Raw genomic sequence first — 22,863 nt, forward strand, 5'->3', positions numbered from 1 at the left:
AAAAGGAAAGATTGGCCTGGCCAGTGTGGCTAAGTGGCTGAACATCAACCTATGAACCAGAGGCCACGGTTTGATTCCCAGTCAGGGCACATTGCCTGGGCTGCTGACTTGATCCCCAATGGGGACGTACAGGAGGCAGCCGATTGATGACTCATTCTCATCATTGATATTTCTATCTCTTGCTCCCTCTCCCTTCCTTTCTCTAAAATCAATAAAAACATATTTTAAAAAAATAAAAGGAAGGACTGCACTGCTATCTTTTCCTCTGCATTCATGGCCCAAAAGATTCTGGTAAGTATTTAATTATATAAATAATATGAGATGGGCCAGTCATTAATATAGCCCAGACCATAATTGCTCTGTTTTTCTTCTCTGACTTAGGCAAGAGATAAGCAAAATGAATTTAACTAATTTAAGTATGTCTTCCTTTTAGCTTTGTGAGCAAATTAGGTCTTCATTTCAAGGTAATAGTAACAAAGAGGATGGCTTATACTAATTCATATGCAAATTTTAAAAATAGCACCTGAAGCTGGGTATTTATTACCTGTTAGGTAGGGAGCCTTCCCATTTTTCATCCTTTCCATACACTTACCGCATGAAGTATTGATGGTATCACGTAGCTCTGCATATTTCCATTTACTAAGATCATGTTTCTTGGTACCAGCAGCTGCCTTGGTGGCTTGTACAGCAGGACCTCTGCAATTATTACATATTTTTACATATTTAAACTAGAAACATGAATGTTAACTAAAGAAGGAAGAAAGTGAGCATACATTTAAGAACTGGAAATAATTACTAGAAAAATGTAATTTTTGTATCTTTGATGGATGAAATGAGGAATGGTGTACCATAGAATGCCCAGGTAAATTAAAATTTTCCACCGTGTCACTTAATAGCTATATTAGGAGGACTTCTGATTCCAAATTCTAGTACCATAGGTTTATCTAAAGTTAAAAGATACATTTATATGTATTCCTCAAAATTAGAAAAGAAATCCTCAACATACATGAACAACATCATCAGAAGCACATTAAGGGTTGGTTTATGAGCCATTAGGCCACACAGTACCATCACCTGTAGACTATTGGAAGCTACAGATGGCCAAGCCCCAATCACACCTACTGGCTCAGGATCTCCCTAGGCATCTGGGTGTTTAGTGGGTCTACAGATAAATGTCTAAAATGCAACCCACCACATTAGTCATTAAAGAAAGGCTCAAAAAGCTGCTGGGTTCTGGAAACTCCTGTGACCTTTTAACTTCACTGTTAAAGAACACATAGAAAAAAGTTCTACAACAGGGGTGGGGAACCTTTTTTCTGCCATGGGCCATCTGGATATTTATAACTTCATTCCCGTAATATAATTCACTTAATATAAATTTTTGTTGCTATGAAAAAAGCTCCTTGATTTATTCAATTTTGAGTCCCACCTACGGTTGCTCTGGCAGGGCCAGACCAAATGTTATCTTGGGCCTTAAAGGGCCAGCAGGCCAGATGTTCCCCACCCCTGTTCTATAACCAGATAAAACCACACCCAAATATTTAGTGAGTAATAAATATGTAAATTAAAGGAAGGTGTTTTAGGTCATAACGAAGATTTCAAAGGGCACAAGTGTTATATATTGCCCAGAGTAACAGGAATATTTGAGTAGAAAGAGAGGAAGCACATTTTAAAAATTAAAAATATGTATAAAATACTAAAATAATAAATTTAAAATAAAACAGGACATTTTTTTCCTAGTAGTGCTACTCCAGGCTTAAGCTATGTACATAATTTTAAATAATTATTCAGAAAATACAGGAACAACTTGTTTTCTGTAATAATGAACATTACTTTCCAGCAGCTTACACTAGCCACAGAGGAGACACTCAGAATAAGTGCAAGTGGACTTTTAAGCACAAAGTAATGAAGGAAGAATTTAAACACATCCTATTTCAAGACGTGAAAAGAAGATGACACAAATATTAAAAGAACTAAATATTAAAGAACTAAAATATTGCTTCTCAGGTACCAAACAAGGAATTTCACCTTTATCATCCACTTCTCCAAAAATGTCCTCTCAAAGAGGAACAATCAAGGTACAACACTAAAGGGAGCTACTTTCTCATTATGTTACATTTTGAAAGATAACAACAATCCTGACTGTCAAGACAGAGATAATGAGACTGACTGGAAAATGATGTGGGAGAATATGTATCCTTCTTCCTGAAATCAAGGAAATTATTTCTTCAATAGTGAGCTTACCAATGAAATAGGGTACTTGTACCTCCTTACAAGGCCTATTTATGCTTTCATTTTAGAGAATAAAACACAACATACTTCAGCCTACGTACTTAAAAATTGTTCGACACACAAAAGCCTGGATAAAAACTAATGTGTGGCCATTTAGTCCTTCCTGCTTTTTGTGGTTAAAATCTGTTTTAGGTTTACTGAAGAATCCATATTTTTCATAAGCTGTGCGACTGGCAATTTCCCATGTAGCTCTTTCTTCTAAATTGCTTTGCTCAGAAAGAGCCAGCTGTGTGTCAGCAAGGTCTATTACCCTTAACAATAAATTATGCTTTAACATTTATTCAAATTCTGTATTCTTTTTTCCTTTTATAGCACTAAAATACCATTCAATAAACCAACAAAAACTTCTCTTTTCTTCTTAGTTCTTCTAAGAGTCTTTTCTAAAAGAACAGCTGAAAATTATTATGGGTTTTTTAATGTTGCTTTATTTTCTTTTGAAAGAATAACTGAATTTACTTACTATACCATTTATAGATGGTCAGAAAATACATGAGGTGTCAATATACATAAGGTGTGTTTTAATACTTTTAAAAATAATAACACTGAATTCAAATTATTGTTGCTTAAAATATGATTTTGGTATTACTAACTTTTAATTCATATTACCTCAAACAAAAAGACACCTACTTAAAATCATACTCAGCATCCTAAGAAATACACGACTAAAATGCACCTTTGGAGTTATTAAAATAGTAAAATAAAGCTGTAATTTATTGTTTAGAATTTATTAACAGACATTCATATAAACAATAAAGTAGTAGGGAAATTGACTTTTGATTTTTAAAAATATATTAGACACCTTCAATTAATTTTGTAAGCTCAAAATTAACAGTTAAAATGTTATTGATTCGTATCCACTTATAAAGGTAATGGACCAGGTCCTGCTGGGAAGTTATAGCCTTTGGTGGCTCAGTTTTTACATCAGTGGTTTTTATTTTTGTTAATCCTCACCCAAGGATATTTTTTCCATTGGTTTTTAGAGAGCGTGAAAGGGAGGGGGAGAGACACAGATAGACAAACATCAATGTAAGAGACACATCTATTGGTTACCTCATGCCTGCAACCGTATAGGACCCTTCAGTACGAGGGACCCTTCAATCCACAGGCCGATGCTCTATCCACTGAGCCAAACCGGCTAGGGCTCATCGGTGGTTTTTAAACTATGTACTGTGGGGTAAAAATCCTTGGGAGCAGGACTCCCCTCTTCAACTAGGCACAGTGGTTCCCAGCCAGGGGCAGCACCACCCCTAGAGGGAGTTTCAAAATACTCATTACATCAGGAAGACAGAAAGGGTCCCCTAAGAGACTGAGCTGGTGGGGGCCAGTGATAGGCACAGCAGTACTACCAACAAGGAAGAGTCTGTTTCAAAATGCCAGTGGTTTCACTACTGGGAAACACCAACGGACAGGAACACCGGTTTTTATCTTTTTCTATGTGAGAGTGAAGTGAACACTTCTTGTACAGAAAATATACATGGAAAGAGTGCATTATTCATATGACAGATTCTGGTACAAATATTGATGAGTAATTTAAAAATATGACTCTGAGGTGGCACGTATTCCCCCAAATTGTACTGCACTAACCTACTCAAGATTTCTGACATTTCTTTCGCCATTTGTTCCCTATAAAAGAATGATAATACAGCATAGTTATATAAAAGACAATTACATATAACTTACTTAAAATATCTAAAAGCATAAATAAAATTTTATATTTAAAAAATATTTATATTTTCAATACGATTATTGAGTTACTAACCATTCACTATTATTTTACTTTGTAAAAGTCTGCAATATACTTTTTTTACATACATAGCCATAAAATACAGCAAAATTTTTGTTTAGATCCAGTTAAAGTTATTCAAACTTTCCTATTTTTGCAGTAAGAACTTTCAAATAAAATCTCATGAGAGCCATGCTTCTTAGTATTATTTTTTATGTACAGAATAAAATGTTCTAAATGCAGACAGGAAACTTGGCAGAATATAGATTCTATATAAAATTTTACACTGGATTGCTTAGAAAATATTAATTAGCAAGGTATAATGGTGGTAAAACAAGTTGATCTATTTTACATTGCCAGAGTTTAAATAATTCTGATGTATTCAAAGTTTTAGAATTCTAGATCAAAGTGTATTTTCACTAAAAAATTCAAATGCATCAAGTGCTTGTTAAATATTAAGATGAGAAGTGTTCTGACTTTTCAAGGACAAACTTTTCCCAAAGGCCAAAACTTACTTAGCTCTTATTACCCAAAGAGTGTAACTTTCTCAATATTTATTTAAATCTGTGAAATAGAATGGATGTTTCATCATGTTTCTCAATAATTTGTTAGCCTTACTATTTTCCTGTCCTTTGCTGTCTTCCTTCATAATTAATAAGTTTCTCACTCATTCTATTCATCAGACTCTGGTAAATCCCCAAATCCTATAAACCAGTACAAATCAAAACAAAAGATGGTAGCTGTGCCTTAGGGCACGGTTTCCTGGATGCCCAGCCAGACTCCCGGACTCCTACTAGTACATCTCTTTCCTTGTACTGGACACTGGCTAAGCTCAGGTACTGATGGAGATCTAGTTGAGCAAGCAGTCAGAGAAAAAGAAATCTTTCAAAACTGATGATCAAGGACAAGAAACACAAAGTAAAAAACACAAATGTAATCTAAAGAAACTGCCTATTGAGCAATGTATCAACCTCTCTTTAGGCTAGTCAGGATTTCCTAACGTTCAAACTCAGCATGATTTTGGTAACTATTTTTAATTCTATTATCACCTACCCCAAGGTTTCTATCAGTACCCAAGAGCACCTCTGATTTTACCACCGCTTTGAAGCTCCCTCCGATTCCCTTCCCACAGCAGGTTTCAAGGGAATCAGAGCTCTTTCACTACTTGGACTATATTGATCGAATAACAATTCCTCTGTATACCCCCATGCTTTACTGGATGGCCATCTCTACTGGTTTAGTATCTCACCTGGCCTATGTTACACCAAATATACTGAACAGAAATGCTTCCTGAATCCAGGTGCTTTTTCCCTTCTGATTTTCCCAGGCTAGTATATGCAGATGCTCACAATTTCATCTTAGACCAGTGGTCGTCAAACTGCAGCTGGTGAGCCACATGCGGCTCTTTGGCCCCTTGAGTGTGGCTCTTCCACAAAATACCACGTGCAGGCATGCACGTACAGTGCGATTGAAACTTCGTGGCCCATGCGCAGAAGTCGGTATTTTGTGGAAGAGCCACACTCAAGGGGCCAAAGAGCCACATGTGGCTCGCGAGCCGCAGTTTGCCAACCACTACCTTAGACCATCGGTTACAGGGCTGAATTCAAGCTCAACTGGTAACTATATATAAGTTTTTTTAATGGAGGGTGAGAGCATCCACTCAGTAACATTTTTAAAACCTGGTGCGTTGTGGTGAACAATGGTGTTGGCATCTGATGGGGTGGGGGGTCAGGGATGCCGAATGTCCTGCACAAGGAAGAGCTGCCCTATGCCTCATGGGACTTTAACATTGAGGTGAAATGCACACACACACAGTTTTACGTGGAAACAAAGTTTTACACGTAGAACTTTTTTTGCCTGGTTTTAACATTCAGATAATTTCTGTAAGGATGCACCTATTGCAAAATGGAGAGGAGAGTGTACTTAACTCTGTCCAGAACTTTACAAAGGACTGTTCACAACTGCATGGCATTTACTGACTGATGTAATATTCTTACATAAATTTGCGTTTGAAGTGGTTGCATTCATGGTGCTCTTATGTATGCATACAAACATTTGAGTACTTGATTACATTTTTCCATAGTTGTAAACAAGCACTTTTCATATTAAAATAAACATTGCTTCATTATAAATTACTATGCTTTTACGTCTCTTTAACATGCATTGTTTGGAGAACTATATATACACATGCATCATTTTTACGTTTGTTATTGGTATCTGTGTCTGAGGAGTTGAGAACCATTACTATAAGAGTTGGGGCCTAAAAGCTGTTAATATTCAGATTTTATGCATATTCCAAAATTTTATATGTATAGTATGTATAAAATACAAGCATATCCCAAATGTTACTTAGATTCTCTCTGTGTGGAGAGATTTTCATAACAAAAAGACAGATCAGCATCAAAATTAGCATTATATATATAACTTCAGATTATAAACTATTTTAGGTATCAGTAGAATAAACTATCACATCTGCTGAAAACTAAGCTATCTATTATGACTCAATTACTTTAAATATTTTATTTATTCTTACTTATATCTCTATATCTGTTTCTATAAAGACAATAAGTAATGAATAATTAAAAACACATAAAACAAAATGGGTGTTTAAACAATGTTAGAAAACACAAAGAAGGAAACCAAATCATAAACTACTGTGACTGAACACCATACAAGAAGCATTAAACATTTTTCCTGTGCAAAGAAAAAATGAGTTATCTTATTCTTTTTAATAACAGGAAATAATGTAAAATTTACTTAAATAAGGAAATTATTTCTCCTAAAAAATATCCATAACCTGTTAAAAAAAAAAGGTTATATGACTAAGTCAAATTGTAAAAAGCGAAATGACGTACGGTGTCATTTTGGGTCTTGCTCCATTAATTCTGTGAAAAGAATACATTTTTGTTAATATCATAACCAACTCTGAATTGTGAAAATCTGGACTGTGCCCAACTTGTGTTTTGGTGACTTTACTGATTTAAAAAAGTGCATAATCTTTATTTAATCTACGTGTGCGATTACTCACAATTTCAGACACAGGCAGACCTTGTTTTATTGTGATTTGCTTCACAGAGCTTCACAAATGTTGTGTTTTTCACAAATTGAAGACAAGACCCTCCACAAGCACAAAGTTTATGACTCACTTTATTGCAGTTCTTTGGAACTGACCCCACAATGTCTTCAAGGTATGCCTGTTATGTGAAATCATAACTCTGCATCCAGGATCATGTGTGTAACTGATTGAGACCATATTTTAAAACATACTATACATGTGAAAAATAATTCTTACTTAGAAGTTACTGGATGGGTAATCGAGCTGGAAAAGTAACTTGAAATTGTTTATTGCAGCAGAATCCATCTACATATATTTTTTAATACATCACAGAACCCAAGAACACATTAAGAACAGGGCTAGAGAGTTCTTACTCATAAATTGTTAGAAAGAATTCAGTACTAACAAAGGCAAAATAAACATTTAAAAACATTAATGTAAGCCCTGGAGTAAGATAAAATTATCAAACACGGGACATCAGTACAGAACATCATCCATAACACATTGCTAATGCTTCCAGTGCACAGTATACACTAACCAGGAGATTCAGAGGAGAAGGCACTCACAGGACCAGAGGTCAGAGAAAGTTTCCTGGGAGAGAGGCTTACAGGCAGGACTTCAATGGGCATTAGAGATGGGGGGACAGCATCTCCAGGCCTGTCCCACGGGAGAACTAAAACGAACTCTTCCTCCCTTCAAGTTACAACTGCTTGAATATCTCCTAATCACTTAGTTGTGGTCCCATTACCTAGTAAATTCTGCTTCACCTAAATCTCAGGTGACTTGTCATTTTTGTCAAAGGTCCTAAATGGTCCACTCTCTCCGAGACCACTCACTCTGGAAGAAGTGCATCTTTCTGAAGATGGGAAGCAGTGCACATATGAGCGAGTATCTTACACATAGTATAAGGGATGGTACTGGATATAGCTGAATATTTCAAAGGCTCACACAAAAGCTTAGCCATGAATACCAATAATGACTACATTAATGAGCCCCTTAGAAATGACTTTCAGTCATACTAAAGCCAGCTCTGCCCATTTCAGTCTGTCCTCACACGTTAGGAATGGCAGCTGTCAGTGCCTGGCTTGTTTAGGAGCCTGGCCAACCCACTGGTCAGTTATACCAAAGACTTCCGGCCATTGCAACATAACACAGGGGGGAGGAATGGAACAGCAGCTAAGCTAAGTCTGCATGTACAAAAGCCACAGATGGGTGGGAATGTTTTAATTATGGCGAAATGTTAACCAAGAGCCCAACTATTGGACTCAAACCCAACAGCTTAAAAAATTATTATAATACCTGTGCTTGATAGGCCTATTCAGTTTATTTAAATATAATATACTTCTATACACAATTCAGGCCCCAAAACTCCCTAATATAATCACTTACTAGAAAAAGTGTGAAGGTAAGTTAACATACCCTTTTCCTTCCCTATCTTGTTTTCAGCTAAATAAAATCTAAGCACTGCTCTATAATATAAAACAAGTTTTTCCTTTCACAAGGAAATAGCAACATCTACTATTTTTATTATATTTTGTCATAAACAGTGCTCTAACATTCTGAAAAGCATAGTTACATACAGTGGGGCCTTGACTTACGAGTTTAATTCGTTCCATGATGGAGCTCGTAACTCAAATTACTCGTATGTCAAATCTTAAAGTGAATGAGTGAGATATGTGATGCTGGGCAACATTTGTGGCGTTCACTGTGACGTTCGCTGCGCCAACTAGCGGTGGGGTATCTGAAGCTGGCTCATAACCCGAATTTTAGCTCGCAACTCAAAGCAAAAAATTGGCCAAGAGACGGCCTGTATCTCGAAAAACTCGTTAGTCGGGACACTCGTAAGCCAAGGCCCCACTGTATATGAATGTGCCTCACCATACATACAGAACATATATACCTACATATAAAGGAACTCCACAAACTAGTTTTGCTCTGTTTTTACAAATATTCAAAAAAACTAATATTTCCATATTGTAAATTTAAAATGAATCTATTATACTAAAACCTTCCTGAAATTTTTAATAAGGACTTCCAAATTCCTCCACACTCCAATACATATAGTATTTAGAGATAATTCAGAAACCTCAGGAGCCAAAATATTTCAATATGATAAACCTTCCTTCTTGGAAAAGAAAATCTATTTATTCTGAAACATAGAGTGTGTATGTGTGTGTAAAATTTCCCCACATTTCAAATGTTAGGATATATATAATTAGCATTAGGAAAATAATAAATACCAACCTCAAATATAATAGACTGGATTATAATAAAGTGACTGATTTCCATTATAGACTTTAATGGCAGGTATTTAGAAATTAGATGTCTACCTTAAACCAGATGTATAAAGATACAATACTCTTTGGCACTATCAGAGTAAACATTGATATGTTTTCTTAAAGTACTCATAAACTGAAGTATCAGTTTTGTTTTTCAATAGTTTAAAAATTTGATAAAATCCATTTGTTCCTTTGGGTATAAGAATGGATACAAATAAGTTTTAAATGATTTTACTTAAAATATACCAGGACCTAAGGAATATGATCCTCCTATTCCCTTCAGGCTGAAGTGAGAGGCACAGAGGGAGACCGCAGAGAGAGCGCCACACCCCACCCAGCAGCCCAGTACCTGCGGAGCGCCAGGTCCGCTTGGGCCTCGTCACTGATGAGCTCTGCTTCGCTCTGGGCGATCCTCAGGGCCAGCTCTCGGTCCCTACGCTCCTGCTCCAGCACCGCTTGCTGCTGGGACTCCTCCTCCCGCTGTCGGGCCAGCTGCTCCTCCACTTCAGCCTGCCAAGGACAGAAAGCAGATTCACCAAAGTGTCCCCACATGTCCTCTTGGTCATCCCCATTCCTACTTAAAATTGTTCCAGACAAGTTCCTTAGTAAGGAATGTATCATCTAACCAGAAAGCTCTTCAGTCTCTATTCTCTCTATATTATAATTTATACTTGCTCTTTCCAAATCTAAGAGAAGGCAGAGAAACCATAGTTCCACCATTCCATAACTATGAGTGTCCCAAATATCACAGGAGTATCCCAGGTATCACATTAACACTAACACCAGGCAAGCAGATGTCAGGAATTTAAAGTGTTGGTTGTGCTCAGGATAAGTTAATAAAGCCAAGAAACTCAATTACTCTCAGACATGGACTTTTTAAAAAATGGGGATGAGGAAAGAATCTTATCCTAATCTATTACTATTAGTGTCTACAATGTTATAAAATAATATTTTATAATTTGTTTAACTGGAGGAAAGTACATTCTGACATTATATTTTAAATAAATGTTCATCTGGCATTCCCCTCGGTATAATAATAATAATAATAACAAACCAATATTTATTGAACTGAACACTGTTTGAAATGCTTTAACATGTGTTAACTCGTTTGATGCTCACAACTATTATTTACCCACATTCCACAGAGAGAAACTGTGGCCCAGTCACTCATGGTGACTTGTGCGACGTCCTCATTTCTGTCAGTGACAGAGGCTGGACCTTAACTCACGTTCCTGACTCCAAAGTCCCTGCCCATAACCATTTCAGAAACTGCTTTTCATCTCTGAGATAAACCAATGACAGCCTATCTAACAAATCAAGATCTTCCTTTCACTTCTTTTGTTTTATAATTTTGTAGATTCTATTTTGATAGAAATTCAGTTCAACTGTCTAATCAGTACATACCTGAATACGTTTTTCATCATCTTCCCTTTTCTTCCTTTCTTCTTCTTCTTGTTTTCTCTTTGCTTCCATCTCAAGTTTCCTTAACAAAACAAAAAAAGAAAGAAAAGAAAACTTCAAAAACGTTATAGAAAACTCAGGAATCCTTCAGAAGGCAATTTAAACTATTCACAAAGGTTACAGAATGGGGGCTCACATTAACCTCCTGGTCATATACATTATCATTCTTTAAATCTAGTTCTACTGAGAATTAATCTTCTGAAACAAGACTAATACATTATATTGCATAACCTTTAACATCTCTAGAGTAACTTGGTTACAAAGCCTCGTTGCAAGGTCCTGATTACATGTGCTTCGCTCTACTCCTTCTCCAATTAAATAACTCATGTTCCTCTGTCTACCCAGTTATGCAAATCTTTCAAAACACATTACCAGTTTTAAAACTGCAGAAAAGTAGAAGAGCCTTTTTTCTAGCTTATTAAATAATACACAAGTCACTGCTTTAACAGGAAGTTAAGAGATCCTCGGTATAAGAATCTAACCAAAATTCATATTATTGTTAAAATCATTTTATGTTATGTTATTATTATAAATTTTTCCCCATTTTCAGACTTACTCTAAAATTACAGTCAGGAGCAGCATAACAACATTTTGGTCAACAATGAACTGAATATACAATGGTGTTATGCCATTCATACAGCCTACGTGTGTAGTAGGCTATATACCATCTAGGTCTGTGTAAGTTCACTCTATGATGCTCACACAAGGATGAAATCACCTAATGACACATTTCTCAGACATATCTCCATCAGTAAGCAGCATATGACTATGGTATCTATATATATATAAAAGGCTAATATGCAAAGTGTCCCCTTGGGAGTTTGACTGGGAAACTGGGAGTTTGATCGCTCGCTATGACATGAGCTGACCACCAGGGGACAGCGCAGAACATGGCGGGTGACCAGTGGCAGCGGTGGGGCGCTGAGGGAAAGAGGGAAGGAGGAGGCGGGGAGGCGGGGAACCTGATTGGCCCTGATCGCAGGCCAGGCCAAGGGACCCTACCCGTCCATGAATTTTGTGCACTGGACCTCTAGTTTTCAAATAAAGAACTATTTTTAAAAATAAGAAGAGATATCAACCAACACCACCAAGAATTCACTGTTCTGTTAGCTTCTAATTCAAAATGACAATATGAATGCCTTACATCCGCCTTTCCTCCTCTTCCTTTCTTCGACGTTGTTCATCTTCTTCACGTCTTTTTCTTTCTTTTTCCATTTCTTCTTGAATACGCCTCAGCCTTTCAGCTTCCTCTTCCTGCTGTTTCTTTTTCTGTAAAGCACTGAGGAGCTCCTCTGAGCTTTTAACTAGTGCATCGTATTCTTTCTGTATCTGTTCCCTTGTCATCATAGTGGACTTTAAAACAATAATAAACATGTACTTAAAAAGTTATCTCTTCTGCTGTACAACAATGTGAATATACTGAACACTACTGAATTGTACATTTTAAAATCGTTAAGATGGTAACTTCAATGTTATGTGCCCTTATAATAAAATAAATATGTACATATACAGCAAAGACTAGAAAAGTTGGTAAGCAATAAGGCCATTATCCTTATTATACTATTTGTACACTTAAAAGTTACCTTTGCACACAAATCTCGACATCTATTTCCTATTAATCAAGTAATCAAATATCTAAAGAGGTACTGTGGACAAAGTAACATACTGTAGATAACAATTATTTTTAAGAAATTATTAATTTTGTCAGAGTTTACTACTCTTTAATAATAATGTTCAAATAGTACCTAAGGAATATTTAAGAAATTATTAAATATATCCCAAATTGTTGGATGACTTTCCTAAGAGAGCCTTCAGAAAATGTGGCTTGATTGATTTTAATTGATTAATACCATATAAACAGGGATGGCTCTTAACAGATTTGTAAAATCAGCTAAGCTTAGCCAAAGCATTTTCATTCTTCTTTTGCTCCACTTTCTCCATTATGTCTCTAAGATTGACCACTGTCTACATAAAATATCTGCAGGAAATAGAATAAAAGGCTTGCTTTAAGGTATTATATCCACATAGTTGCACTGACTCATTTAACTAGATGTGAAAAACATTAAGACCGTAAAAAATAACAGAAAAAGATATGAAGAGACAGATGGAATGTAATTGCAAGCATATCAATCCCACTGATAATCAAATAAATGGAAATCAATACCAAAAAAAGGCCCCATTTATTCTGACAAATTTGGAGGGAAATTGCTATTTTCATAACAGTTAAGTAATTTATGATACAGCCTATATGAAGATAATATAATTATAGGAACGAGGCATATGACATAATGATCAGGAGAGAAAACTAAATGTAGATTAGGATAAAAACTATGCAAAAATATGTGCATATAAAATAAGACAGGAAGGGAAATATACAACAGTAAAATAGTTAAATGTGTTACTTTGGTAAGGTTTTTTTTTGGTGATTTTCTCCAAATTGTTAATATTACATTACTTTTATCATTTAAAAATTAGTTTCTGAAAGTAGAAAAACATGAAACAAAATAATTTGCATTAATCCTCTCTCAGTAATGATTATGCAAAAGCTTACCAAAAGAGTAGTTAGTTACTATTTAAAGTAAATACAACAGCATTTTAGCATTTTACAAAGAGTATTTTGGTTACTATTTTGGGGGGAAAAATCTTTCCTAGCAACAGATGAAAGTGCTTACCTTTGCTCACTTTAAAGTTCTGCTATGAAAATTTTCAAACCGTTAGGGGAGCATTATAATGAGCATCACTTGTCATCACTGGGACTCAACATTTGTAACACTTTGTATCCTCAACACAATAAGGCAATTTCCTATATAATTTTAACACCAATAACAAAAGATATTAAATTATTTTGAAAAGTCAAAGCCATTTAGATTAAAATTACATACCTTAATTTTGGCCATTAACGCATCAATCGAAATTTCAAGATCCTTGACCTGTTTATTCACCTCCGGTTTCCCATCTTTCAGTGCACTTACTACTTCATTGAACTTATCAAGCCGTTTTTTCAGTGTGCCGACCTTAACCAGGCCGTCGATGCTGTGAAGATAATGCTTCATCAGTGTAATTTCACTATGTAATGCTATACGTTGATTTTTCATTTTAATAAAATGCTAAACATATTAAGCAGGATATTTTATTCCTGTTTTCATATTATTCAGTATACTCTTGTTTTTTTTAAGATAACTTGTTGAAGGTAAAAAATAATAATAATCAAATATAGGTGTGAATGACATTGATGCCTGTCCACAGGATTGAAGCCTTCTATATTCACAGGGAAAGTTTTGAGAATTCAAATTATAGAAGGCTTTGAAAGAGTCACCTAGTCTCTTTAAAAGGCATTAAAGATCAACAGGTATTCAGACCTCCAAGTTTAAAGAGTATCAATTAATAATAAAAGGAGCAAATAAGAAATAAAGACTAAATTTATAGCAGGACAATTGCTACAGATAATCCAGAAATTATGGTCAAAACATTAATAAGGTTTTTTTTATATTAATAAGGTTTTTAAAAACAATGTCAATGTGACATTTGTCAAGAAACTAGAGTCACTAAAATAATCAGAATAAAAGAGCTTCTTTCATTCCATTTATTTTGTGTCTAAATTTCTGTAAGCTCCTTCAAATCCTTTTGTAGCATGAGGCTAGCAATGAAGTAATTAAATAACTAATTTCAAATAAATCATACAAATAACAGAGCAATACATCTTTTTACAAAGAACATGAGAAAAGAGAAAACTCTGAGTATCCCAACTGCTCTTCATTATGACTTCATTTCATACTTGAGTAATTAGGTTTTGAGGGATTCTTTAGGCACCATTCATCTTACCGAGGTTTGTGTCTCCTTTTGCAAAGCCACATTCGAATAGTTTTTTGCATTTTAATGCAGGCTTCAGCTCGATATTTTATTTTGTTTTTCACTATGTGCAAGAGAAAAATATGATAGAAAATTATTCTGTTTAATTCAGACCTATAACCGTTTTTAAAAACCACTCTTTCACAAAGCAGTTCTCAAGAAACATGAACTCTCATATCAGACATCAAAATCAGGAAGTTTAACATTTAATTCTGTATACTTCTTAAAATAAAAGCACACCATGTATACTACTAGATTTACATTTTAAATGTATTATTTCCTTGTTATGCTACACCACTGCTTCCCAAACTGTCCTAGGTAATGTTGGTCTATGAAACATTAATAGGTATGTCTTGAAAAAAAGGATTCATCTGTCATATGAATTTAGGAAAAACTAAATGCTACTTTTGGAGATTCACAATGAACATATTGAGTGAAGTTTCTGACAATCCTACAGTAAAGGTACTTATTTAATACTAGAGGCCCGGTGCATGAAAATTCATGCACTGGAGTGGGGGCGGGGGGGTGGCCTCAGCCCGGCCTGCTCACAGTCCGGGAGCCCTCAAGGGTGGGAGGCAACCCGGTGATCAGGGGAAGGCAACGCCCCCATCATACCTCTGCTGTTGCCACTGCCAGCAGTGCAAGCCTCAGCCAGCCCTGGTTACCTGAGCCTCAGGCGGCTCTGGGCGGCTGGAGAGCCACCATCCGAGGCTTGCCTGCACCTCAGGCCCACCCTGGGTGGCTGGGCAGCCACCATCCAAGGCTTGCCTGTGCCTCGGGCCTGTCCTGGGAGGCTGGGGGGCTGAGGGCGGGTCCGGTCACACCATGCACCTGCTTCCCGCTTCCCCCTCACCCTGCCTGGCTGGGTTGAAACGACTGTGAGACTCTGGCGGGGTTGAGGGGACTGGGCGCCGCCATCTTTGTGACAGTGTGATGGTCAATTTGCATATTTTGTCTTTATTAGATAGGGTTTAACTTCAGTTACCCAGAATGTCCTAGACTGCTCTGACCTTGAAACATTGTTCAGCTTCTCTATCACCCTGCAAAGATCCTGACTAATTGCTGACTTCACCACTGCACAATACAGTCCATGAACAAATGGTACAGTATAGCCAATTTTAATATAATGTGTTGTCCATCAACATGCAATGTATTAAGCTGAAAGCAATGAACTATCATGACAACTGTGTTTATATTTTACTTGGAAAATGAGGGGGAAAGAGTTTCTGTCACCTTTTTTATTATAGCAATCCTTTTACCTACATTCATAATTGTCTAACAAAAGACCTCAGTAATAACCTTTGCACAGTTCCTTTTCATTAGGTCAAAGCAGTTTTATTTTTCTATTAATAAGGAACAATTTACACTGAATCTTTTTCATGTGTCTAGCACTGTTCCAGGTACTCTGGTGAGTTTGGAGGGAGAGAAAATTATACATTTAATCAAATTACTCACAATAGCTCCCTACAATTAAAGGTTTCCATAGACCCTCAGGAACCCAAAAAAAATTCTGCCCCTCACCCTTGCTGGGGGTCAGAGGTAAGTTGTCCATACAACCTGGCCAGAAACACAAGAGAAAGCAGCCCAGTGCAGAGTGTCTGAGAACAGGATCTGAGAGAGCAGAGGCAGGAGAAGGGCTGAAGCCCCACTTTGTAATCTTGAAAGACTTTAGACTTTGCTCTAGGTTAAAGGGAGCCTCCATACAAGGCTTTTAGTTTAGAGAGAGAACTCTGGGAATTCAGGAAAACCAATCTGGGAGCCACTGAAGCTACTACACAAGCAGAGGAGGGGCTCCACTAAGGCACTGGTAATAGAGAGGGAAGACAGTACAGTATTTGGAGGAGGAATCAACAGGGTCTGTTGACTGACAAGATTTCAGGAACGAGAAAGGAGAAACCATTAAAATCCTGAAATTTTTGGCATGTTGTACTGATGATGCTACACAGGGGGGAAGAGTTCTGGCTTCAGTCTGAGAGATTAGGGGATGGTGTGGGAAAGGTGGGGGGCGGGAGAGAGAAAAGAATCAAGACAGTGACTTCTGCTTTGTTTAGGACATGATGAAATTAATTCTCCTATCATACATTCAAATTAAGAAGTATCACATACACTCAAAAAAAGAAAGTCCACACTCATTTATCACATCCTGACCATGAGCTACTACTCGAGGAACCAGGAAAACGAGGTGAATAAGCGATGCCATCCCTGCTGTCCAGCACTCACACCAAGACAACTTTATAAATCACACACACCATTCATTCCCACACACCGTTCATTTCCAAACTAGTTACAGATCCTGATGCGAAAGAAAACACCTACATTTGATGACTGAGAGCGAGCACCATTGAACCTTCTTCCAGCGACTGCAGATAAGCCAGTGGTTGACTCTTTTAACCAACTCTGCTAAATGGTCAGGGTCAGACTTCATAATCTGATCAAATTCTGCAAACTAGGAAACAAAATAATTTATTATCAGTAATAAAAAATAAACAGGCTTAAACACACAGAGATACAAAGTAACGAGAACTGAAATCCAAAATCGAACTTTCTGGAAATGGTCCCAAGCCTCAGTGGGGTCTACAGCCAACCCCATACACTGCATCTTATAGCTGCCTTTCTCTTTTTTCCTCTTTCCTTCAGGATCTTGGAGGGGAAAGGTGGGACACTCACTGATAGTTAGCAGATTCAATACTAAAAGTCTAAAAAAATCTTAAATGACAATTATAGATAGTTAGCAAAAAGCTTTTACTGAAAAAAGAATTTAAAAAGGCAGATATGTCTCTAAATTGGCTCATCCACATTCTCAGTATCTTTTACCAATCTGACAAAAAATAGGTATCATTTTGATTCATTCACACTGGATGGCTATTGTTGTGTTGGCTGCTGTCATTTTTTAATTTGATAATATAAGGGAAAAGAGGTCATTGCCCCTGACTTAATATTCAGGTATTGCATGTTTTAAAAATGCTTGCAGCACACTGGTTGAAAATCGCTGTATCCCATTATAATGCATTGAGGTGTCACACCTATCAAGATAATGGCTTCTTATAATCAAAATTAAAGGTAACATAATGAGACTAAAGATCTGTGAACATATGCCTTGTGCTTTTAACATTTCTTTCTGACTGATTAATTTTTCTGGAAGCAAACAAGACCAAGTGCTTTCTCTATCAGGTTATTAATTCTAAAATATTACTATAGTCCTAAAATAAGGTAAACGTTGAGTTTATGAGAAATATATATGATTATAGCTAAACCAACAATGAATATCTATATATTCATTTTTTTCTTAATTTTTATAGGAAATAATATGGGTTCTCTGCAGTAAAAATAGTCACAGGAAAGTACATATATTGCTAATGCATTACATAGATTTTATCTCATGCCCAAAAATGTAAAATCAGATTTATTATGATTAGTTTAGTCTTCAAAGCACTAGAGATATTTATTAATGATTTTGATGAGTCAAATAGGTATAGTTGACTATTACATATTACCAAGTGTGTTGAAAATTATGAAAATACAATTCAATCAATATTTAAAAAGTTAGAAGTGGTGAAATGATAAACTGATTCTGAATAGCATTTAGGTATTTCTATATTATACATATTTAGTTCTGAAATATTCTTTACTCAATCTTGTAACCTAGTATGAGAACCTGTAAATACTAAAACTGTGGGTGAGGCTAAGAAAATTATGTTATATACAAAAGTATTTATACACTCACTCACTCTAGCATTTGAGAGAAGTCAGCACAAACTCCAGGCCAATTTCCCATACCTTGTACATCTATCACTCTCTAATAGAACTTGTTTTCCACACAATGAAGACTCAAAAGTACTGTGAAATTTCTAATTATTAAGGCTGAATTAATATGTTTTAGAAAAGCTTTCAACTTGTTTAAAACAAAAGTATTTTCTGGCTAACCCTTATTCAAACAAAAGAATCCAATCAAACAAGGCTCTCATTTCAATATTTCCAAAGCTGAAAAGAATTGTAAAACTTGTACTGAGTATTACACATTGTAAACTGATAATATGCATGCTGTTGGTGATCATATAATTCAAGAATAATTCAAATCACTAAACACTTAAAAATATTCATTGACACCGCCCCCCAAATATTCATATTCATCATGTTCAAGTTTAAAGTAAAAATGTATTTACCTTGCCAGGTCTAAAAAACACTTTTGTTAACCCAAACTTGTAGTCAATTTCATTCAAGCCCAAAGCTTTAAAAAGAGCCTGAAAAAGAAAAGTTAAAAAGTTAAATGACAACCAGTAATTAATAACAAAAACACCTATAGCTAAGAAATTTCAATTCAGGTGATATTTGTACCTTACAAAATAGTCTTGGATCTAGTCTTGCAAGTTTGTCTGGCATGTACTTTTTATACATGTTGTAGAGTTCATGAAATGAAGCTCGTGATGGGAAACCCCCCTGCATCAAGTCCAAGACAGACACCATACCTAGATTCATAAACAAATACGTATTATTGCCAATCACTGTACAGCAGTCAAAAATTACTTGGAAATGATCAACTTGACAAATTAATGTTTGGAAAGGTACAATTTATAGGAATTGTCAGCAAGGAAATAGTACATAGGAAATATTATATTTATACTTATTATGTCCCAACTTACCCACCACCTCAAAATATCGTAGTAAATTTCACTTAGCCATCGTGCATAAACCCCTTTTTTAGAGACAAACTCCTGGTCTCTAGAAAGCTCAAATCTAGTTTGTATCTTTTTTACTGCTACAAACCTCTGTGTCATAATCACAGTATATAAGGCTTGCATTAGGCCACTTTCCAAATCCTGAGGTTAATTTTAAAACAAGATTCCTGATACAGTTTCCAAGAAGTAGTCAAACACATTCCCAAACTCTCACCGGTGCTTAGAGCAAATGGACAAGAAAGAAGCGCTCAGAGCTTCACTATAAAAATCCCCTTTCACTCATTTCTCAGAGAAACTAGTCTAGTGGGGCAAAAAGTGTATAGGATGCCTATCTATTTTCAGTGAAATTCTAGTAGGTAGTTAATTTGAGCCTTGAGTCCATGTGAACTTTTCATATCAAGAAAAGCATAAAATAGTCAGGGGAAAAAGCTTAACAACTATAAATAATGCCAAAAACCTTCGTTCACCCAAAAACAACCCCTGAATTTCAGACTCTGGGACTATTCAACTCAATGGAGAAAATAACATTACTCAATAAAAAGTGTTAGGACAAATGGGTAGGCATTTAGAAAACAAAACTAACACCTGATCCTTACCTCACTTATATAAAAATAAATTCCTGTTAGCCAAGAATTTAAATTAGCTAAATGAAACTATAAAATACTTAAAAAACAGATTTTTATCTTTAAATCATCTCATGGGAAAGATAGCCTTTCTAAGCAGTCAGACTGAATTTTAAGCTTTTTTAATGAGAAAGGCTAGGTAAAGGTTAGATAAAACACCAATAATACTCAGGGTTTGCGACGGTGTAGGAAAACACACACACATTCTTATTGGGAGAATAAACCAGTGCAACACTTTTGGATGGCAATTTGGAAATATTTACCCCCTTTGACTCAGTACTTTCTATTCTATGAATCTATCCTCCAACTTGTCACACATGTGGGCAAATACACGCACAGAGAATGGCTACATATCCACTGGGTCATTGCTTATAATAGAGAAAATAAAATAACTTAAATATTAAAAATTATGTTGCAACCATATATGATGTATTAATTAAAAAGAATAGGGCTTATCTAACCAGTATAAAAAACATATCCAAGACATAGAGTTAAGTGGTCACCCCTGAGAAGTGAGACTTTTTACTTATATTTTTCTGTACTATTTCATTTTTGTTACAATGAACATATATAACTATTATAATTTTTTATACTAATCAATGAAACACAGAGAAGCAATCATTCCTATGGAAAGAAATCTCTAGAACTGAATTTAGTTCTAGGCTCTGCTTGAAGAAATAAAAGTAAGGTTTGACTGATATTGTGACAATTTTTGCCCATTTATATCAAATACACAAGTACCCTTGGAAATGTTCACATCCGCCACTTCTGAGTCCCTTGGCTTGACCTGTAATTGTGGACAACATATGAACTGGCTCGAAGAAGTTCATTAAGAATTTCATGGAGCTTAACAAATTACCAAGCCAATGGCTGCTTCCTAGCACTTCAAGCTAATTTACTCAAAAGATCTTCTCATGCTTAGAAAAATAAAAATCACCACACCATGGACTCTTCCTTCCAGAAATTCCTATGACCTTCCACTGGGAGTTTGGTGAGGGGCTTGTTGGTGCTGGTTATATTCAGGATATGACATTTCTTAGCCCCTCCAGCAGCGGACCTTCGTTTTTTCCTCCAGGAGTGAGGTGAAAAAAACCTAGATCACCTTCTTGGATTCATATTACCCAAGTTACCAAGAACACTGCGAGTGGCGTACCGAGAGCTTAGCCAATGAGCGGTCAGAAAAGGTGTTTCCTTTGCAGCTCATGCGCAGAGGTGGGACTGCTGGCATGCTGTCTCCCAGCAGGGGCAGGCCCCCCAGTGTGTTGTGTCTCCGCTCCGGGCCCACCCGCCCTGTGTGTTGTGTCTCCACTCCCAGCCCACCCCCAACCCCAGCAGCCATCACACCCCAGCCACTGGGGCCGGGGGTGGGCCCCCCTGTGTGTGTGTCTTTACTTGCTGGGGCTGGTGGTGGCACGCAGTCCCCTACTGCCCATCTGCGCACGCAGTCTCCTCCTGGGCCAGTTGTGGCTGTTACGGTGTCCTGGCTAATTTGCATATTATCTCTTTTATAGATAGACAGATAGATAGATGATAGATGATAGATAGATAGATAGATAGATAGATAGTCTATATAGATAGATAGATAAATCTGGAGTTGGGGAAGACACTGTTTCGGGGGTCACATCAAAGGGACTTGGGGAGACAGAGTATACCTATGCTGTCCAATAAGGCAGCAACTAGCCACATGCTCTGTAGTTGCACTAACCACAAGTGACTATTTAAATTTTAAAAAATTAAATACAATTTAAAATTCAGTACCAAATTCATACTAGTCACATTTCAATTGCTCAATAGCCATAGTACCTAGTAGCTACCTTATAGGACCACACAGATATGGACTATTTCTATCACCATCGAAAATTATACATAAGAGTTAGAAGGAAAATATGCCTAACCCAAAGCCTGAAAACTCATGTAAATAATACCCAGGTGAAAAAAAGTGACCCTGCAGAAAAGTCAGGAAAGGCTGGAGAATTCAAAACAAAAGCAAGGACATATGTTGTTTCAAAAGAAAAGAAAGGCCCTGATCGGTTTGGCTCAGTGGATAGAGCGTCGACCTGCAGACTGAAGGGTCCCAGGTTCGATTCTGGTCAGGGGCATGTACCTTGGTTGCGGGCATATCCCCAGAGGCAGCTGAATCAATGTTTCTCTCTCATCGATGTTTCTAACTCTCTATCCCTCTCCTTCTCCCTTCCTCTCTGTAAAAAATCAATAAAATATATTTTTTTAAAAAAGCCAAGAAAGGATTTGTAAAGGTATTGGTTAGAGTCAAATGCTGCTGTGAAGTTCACTAAGAACTGCAAGATGAACATCTGATTTAGGATCAAGGAAAGCACTGGTGACCTCATCAAGAATTATTTTGTTGATGGCACTGGTGACTGGTCAAGGTGGAAGCTGAAGTCTGTGGGGTTAAAGAGCAAGTGGAAGGCAAGAAACTGAGGAAGGAAGAATAGACTATTCTTGGACAGAAATTGAAAAACAGGAGAACAAAAAGTGAGTTGCGAAATAGGGCGGCAGCTGGAATCCCTTCTCGCTGTGGGCAGGAGGAAATTAAGACAAGGTTCCAGCATGTTGAAATGGTAATGAAGAGCTCCTGCTCAAAGGAAATAGTTCACTACATACAACCAATATTGAAGGTTAAGGAAAAGGTAGGAAGGGATGGATTCCAAAGAACTGCAGTCCAACTAGGAAGAGAGGTACGTCCTACCTCCGTATCAGGAGGGAAGGTAATACAGGTAGGTAGAAGTGTCTGGTAGCAGACAGGTAAAACTTCGCGATGTTGTTGTTGTTGTTGTTGTTGTTGTTGTTGTTAAAAGGTGAGGCTGTCTGTTGACAGAGGCTGAGCGTTGAGGAGAGCAGAAGGGTCAGAGGCTCAGAGATTTGAGGAGAGTGGGATGGGTGAGAG

General features: G+C 36.7%; 1 protein-coding gene across 6 annotated transcripts in view; it reads right to left on the reverse strand.

The window, feature by feature from the left end:
• Window positions 1-22,863, reverse strand: part of MYO6 (myosin VI) — a 146,762-nt gene that overhangs the window by 8,779 nt on the left and 115,120 nt on the right. For 2 of the 6 annotated variants that reach the window (XM_070418212.1, XM_070418211.1), the window contains exons 21-32: window positions 18,995-19,125; window positions 18,823-18,900; window positions 16,976-17,105; window positions 14,633-14,723; window positions 13,693-13,843; window positions 11,955-12,163; window positions 10,754-10,832; window positions 9,699-9,859; window positions 7,308-7,334; window positions 6,871-6,900; window positions 3,877-3,915; window positions 593-696 (exon numbers count right to left, since the gene is read on the reverse strand). In XM_070418212.1, coding sequence (XP_070274313.1) covers window positions 593-696; window positions 3,877-3,915; window positions 6,871-6,900; window positions 7,308-7,334; window positions 9,699-9,859; window positions 10,754-10,832; window positions 11,955-12,163; window positions 13,693-13,843; window positions 14,633-14,723; window positions 16,976-17,105; window positions 18,823-18,900; window positions 18,995-19,125 — 1,230 coding nt within the window. The remainder of the gene's footprint in view (window positions 1-592; window positions 697-3,876; window positions 3,916-6,870; window positions 6,901-7,307; window positions 7,335-9,698; window positions 9,860-10,753; window positions 10,833-11,954; window positions 12,164-13,692; window positions 13,844-14,632; window positions 14,724-16,975; window positions 17,106-18,822; window positions 18,901-18,994; window positions 19,126-22,863) is intronic. The other 4 variants (XM_070418217.1, XM_070418216.1, XM_070418214.1 and 1 more) reach the window with 3 other exon arrangements.

Source organism: Myotis yumanensis, unplaced genomic scaffold (assembly GCF_028538775.1).
Source record: "Myotis yumanensis isolate MYYU_CA2020_CCGP unplaced genomic scaffold, mMyoYum1.0.hap1 SCAF_6, whole genome shotgun sequence".
Taxonomy (NCBI): Eukaryota; Metazoa; Chordata; class Mammalia; order Chiroptera; family Vespertilionidae; genus Myotis; species Myotis yumanensis.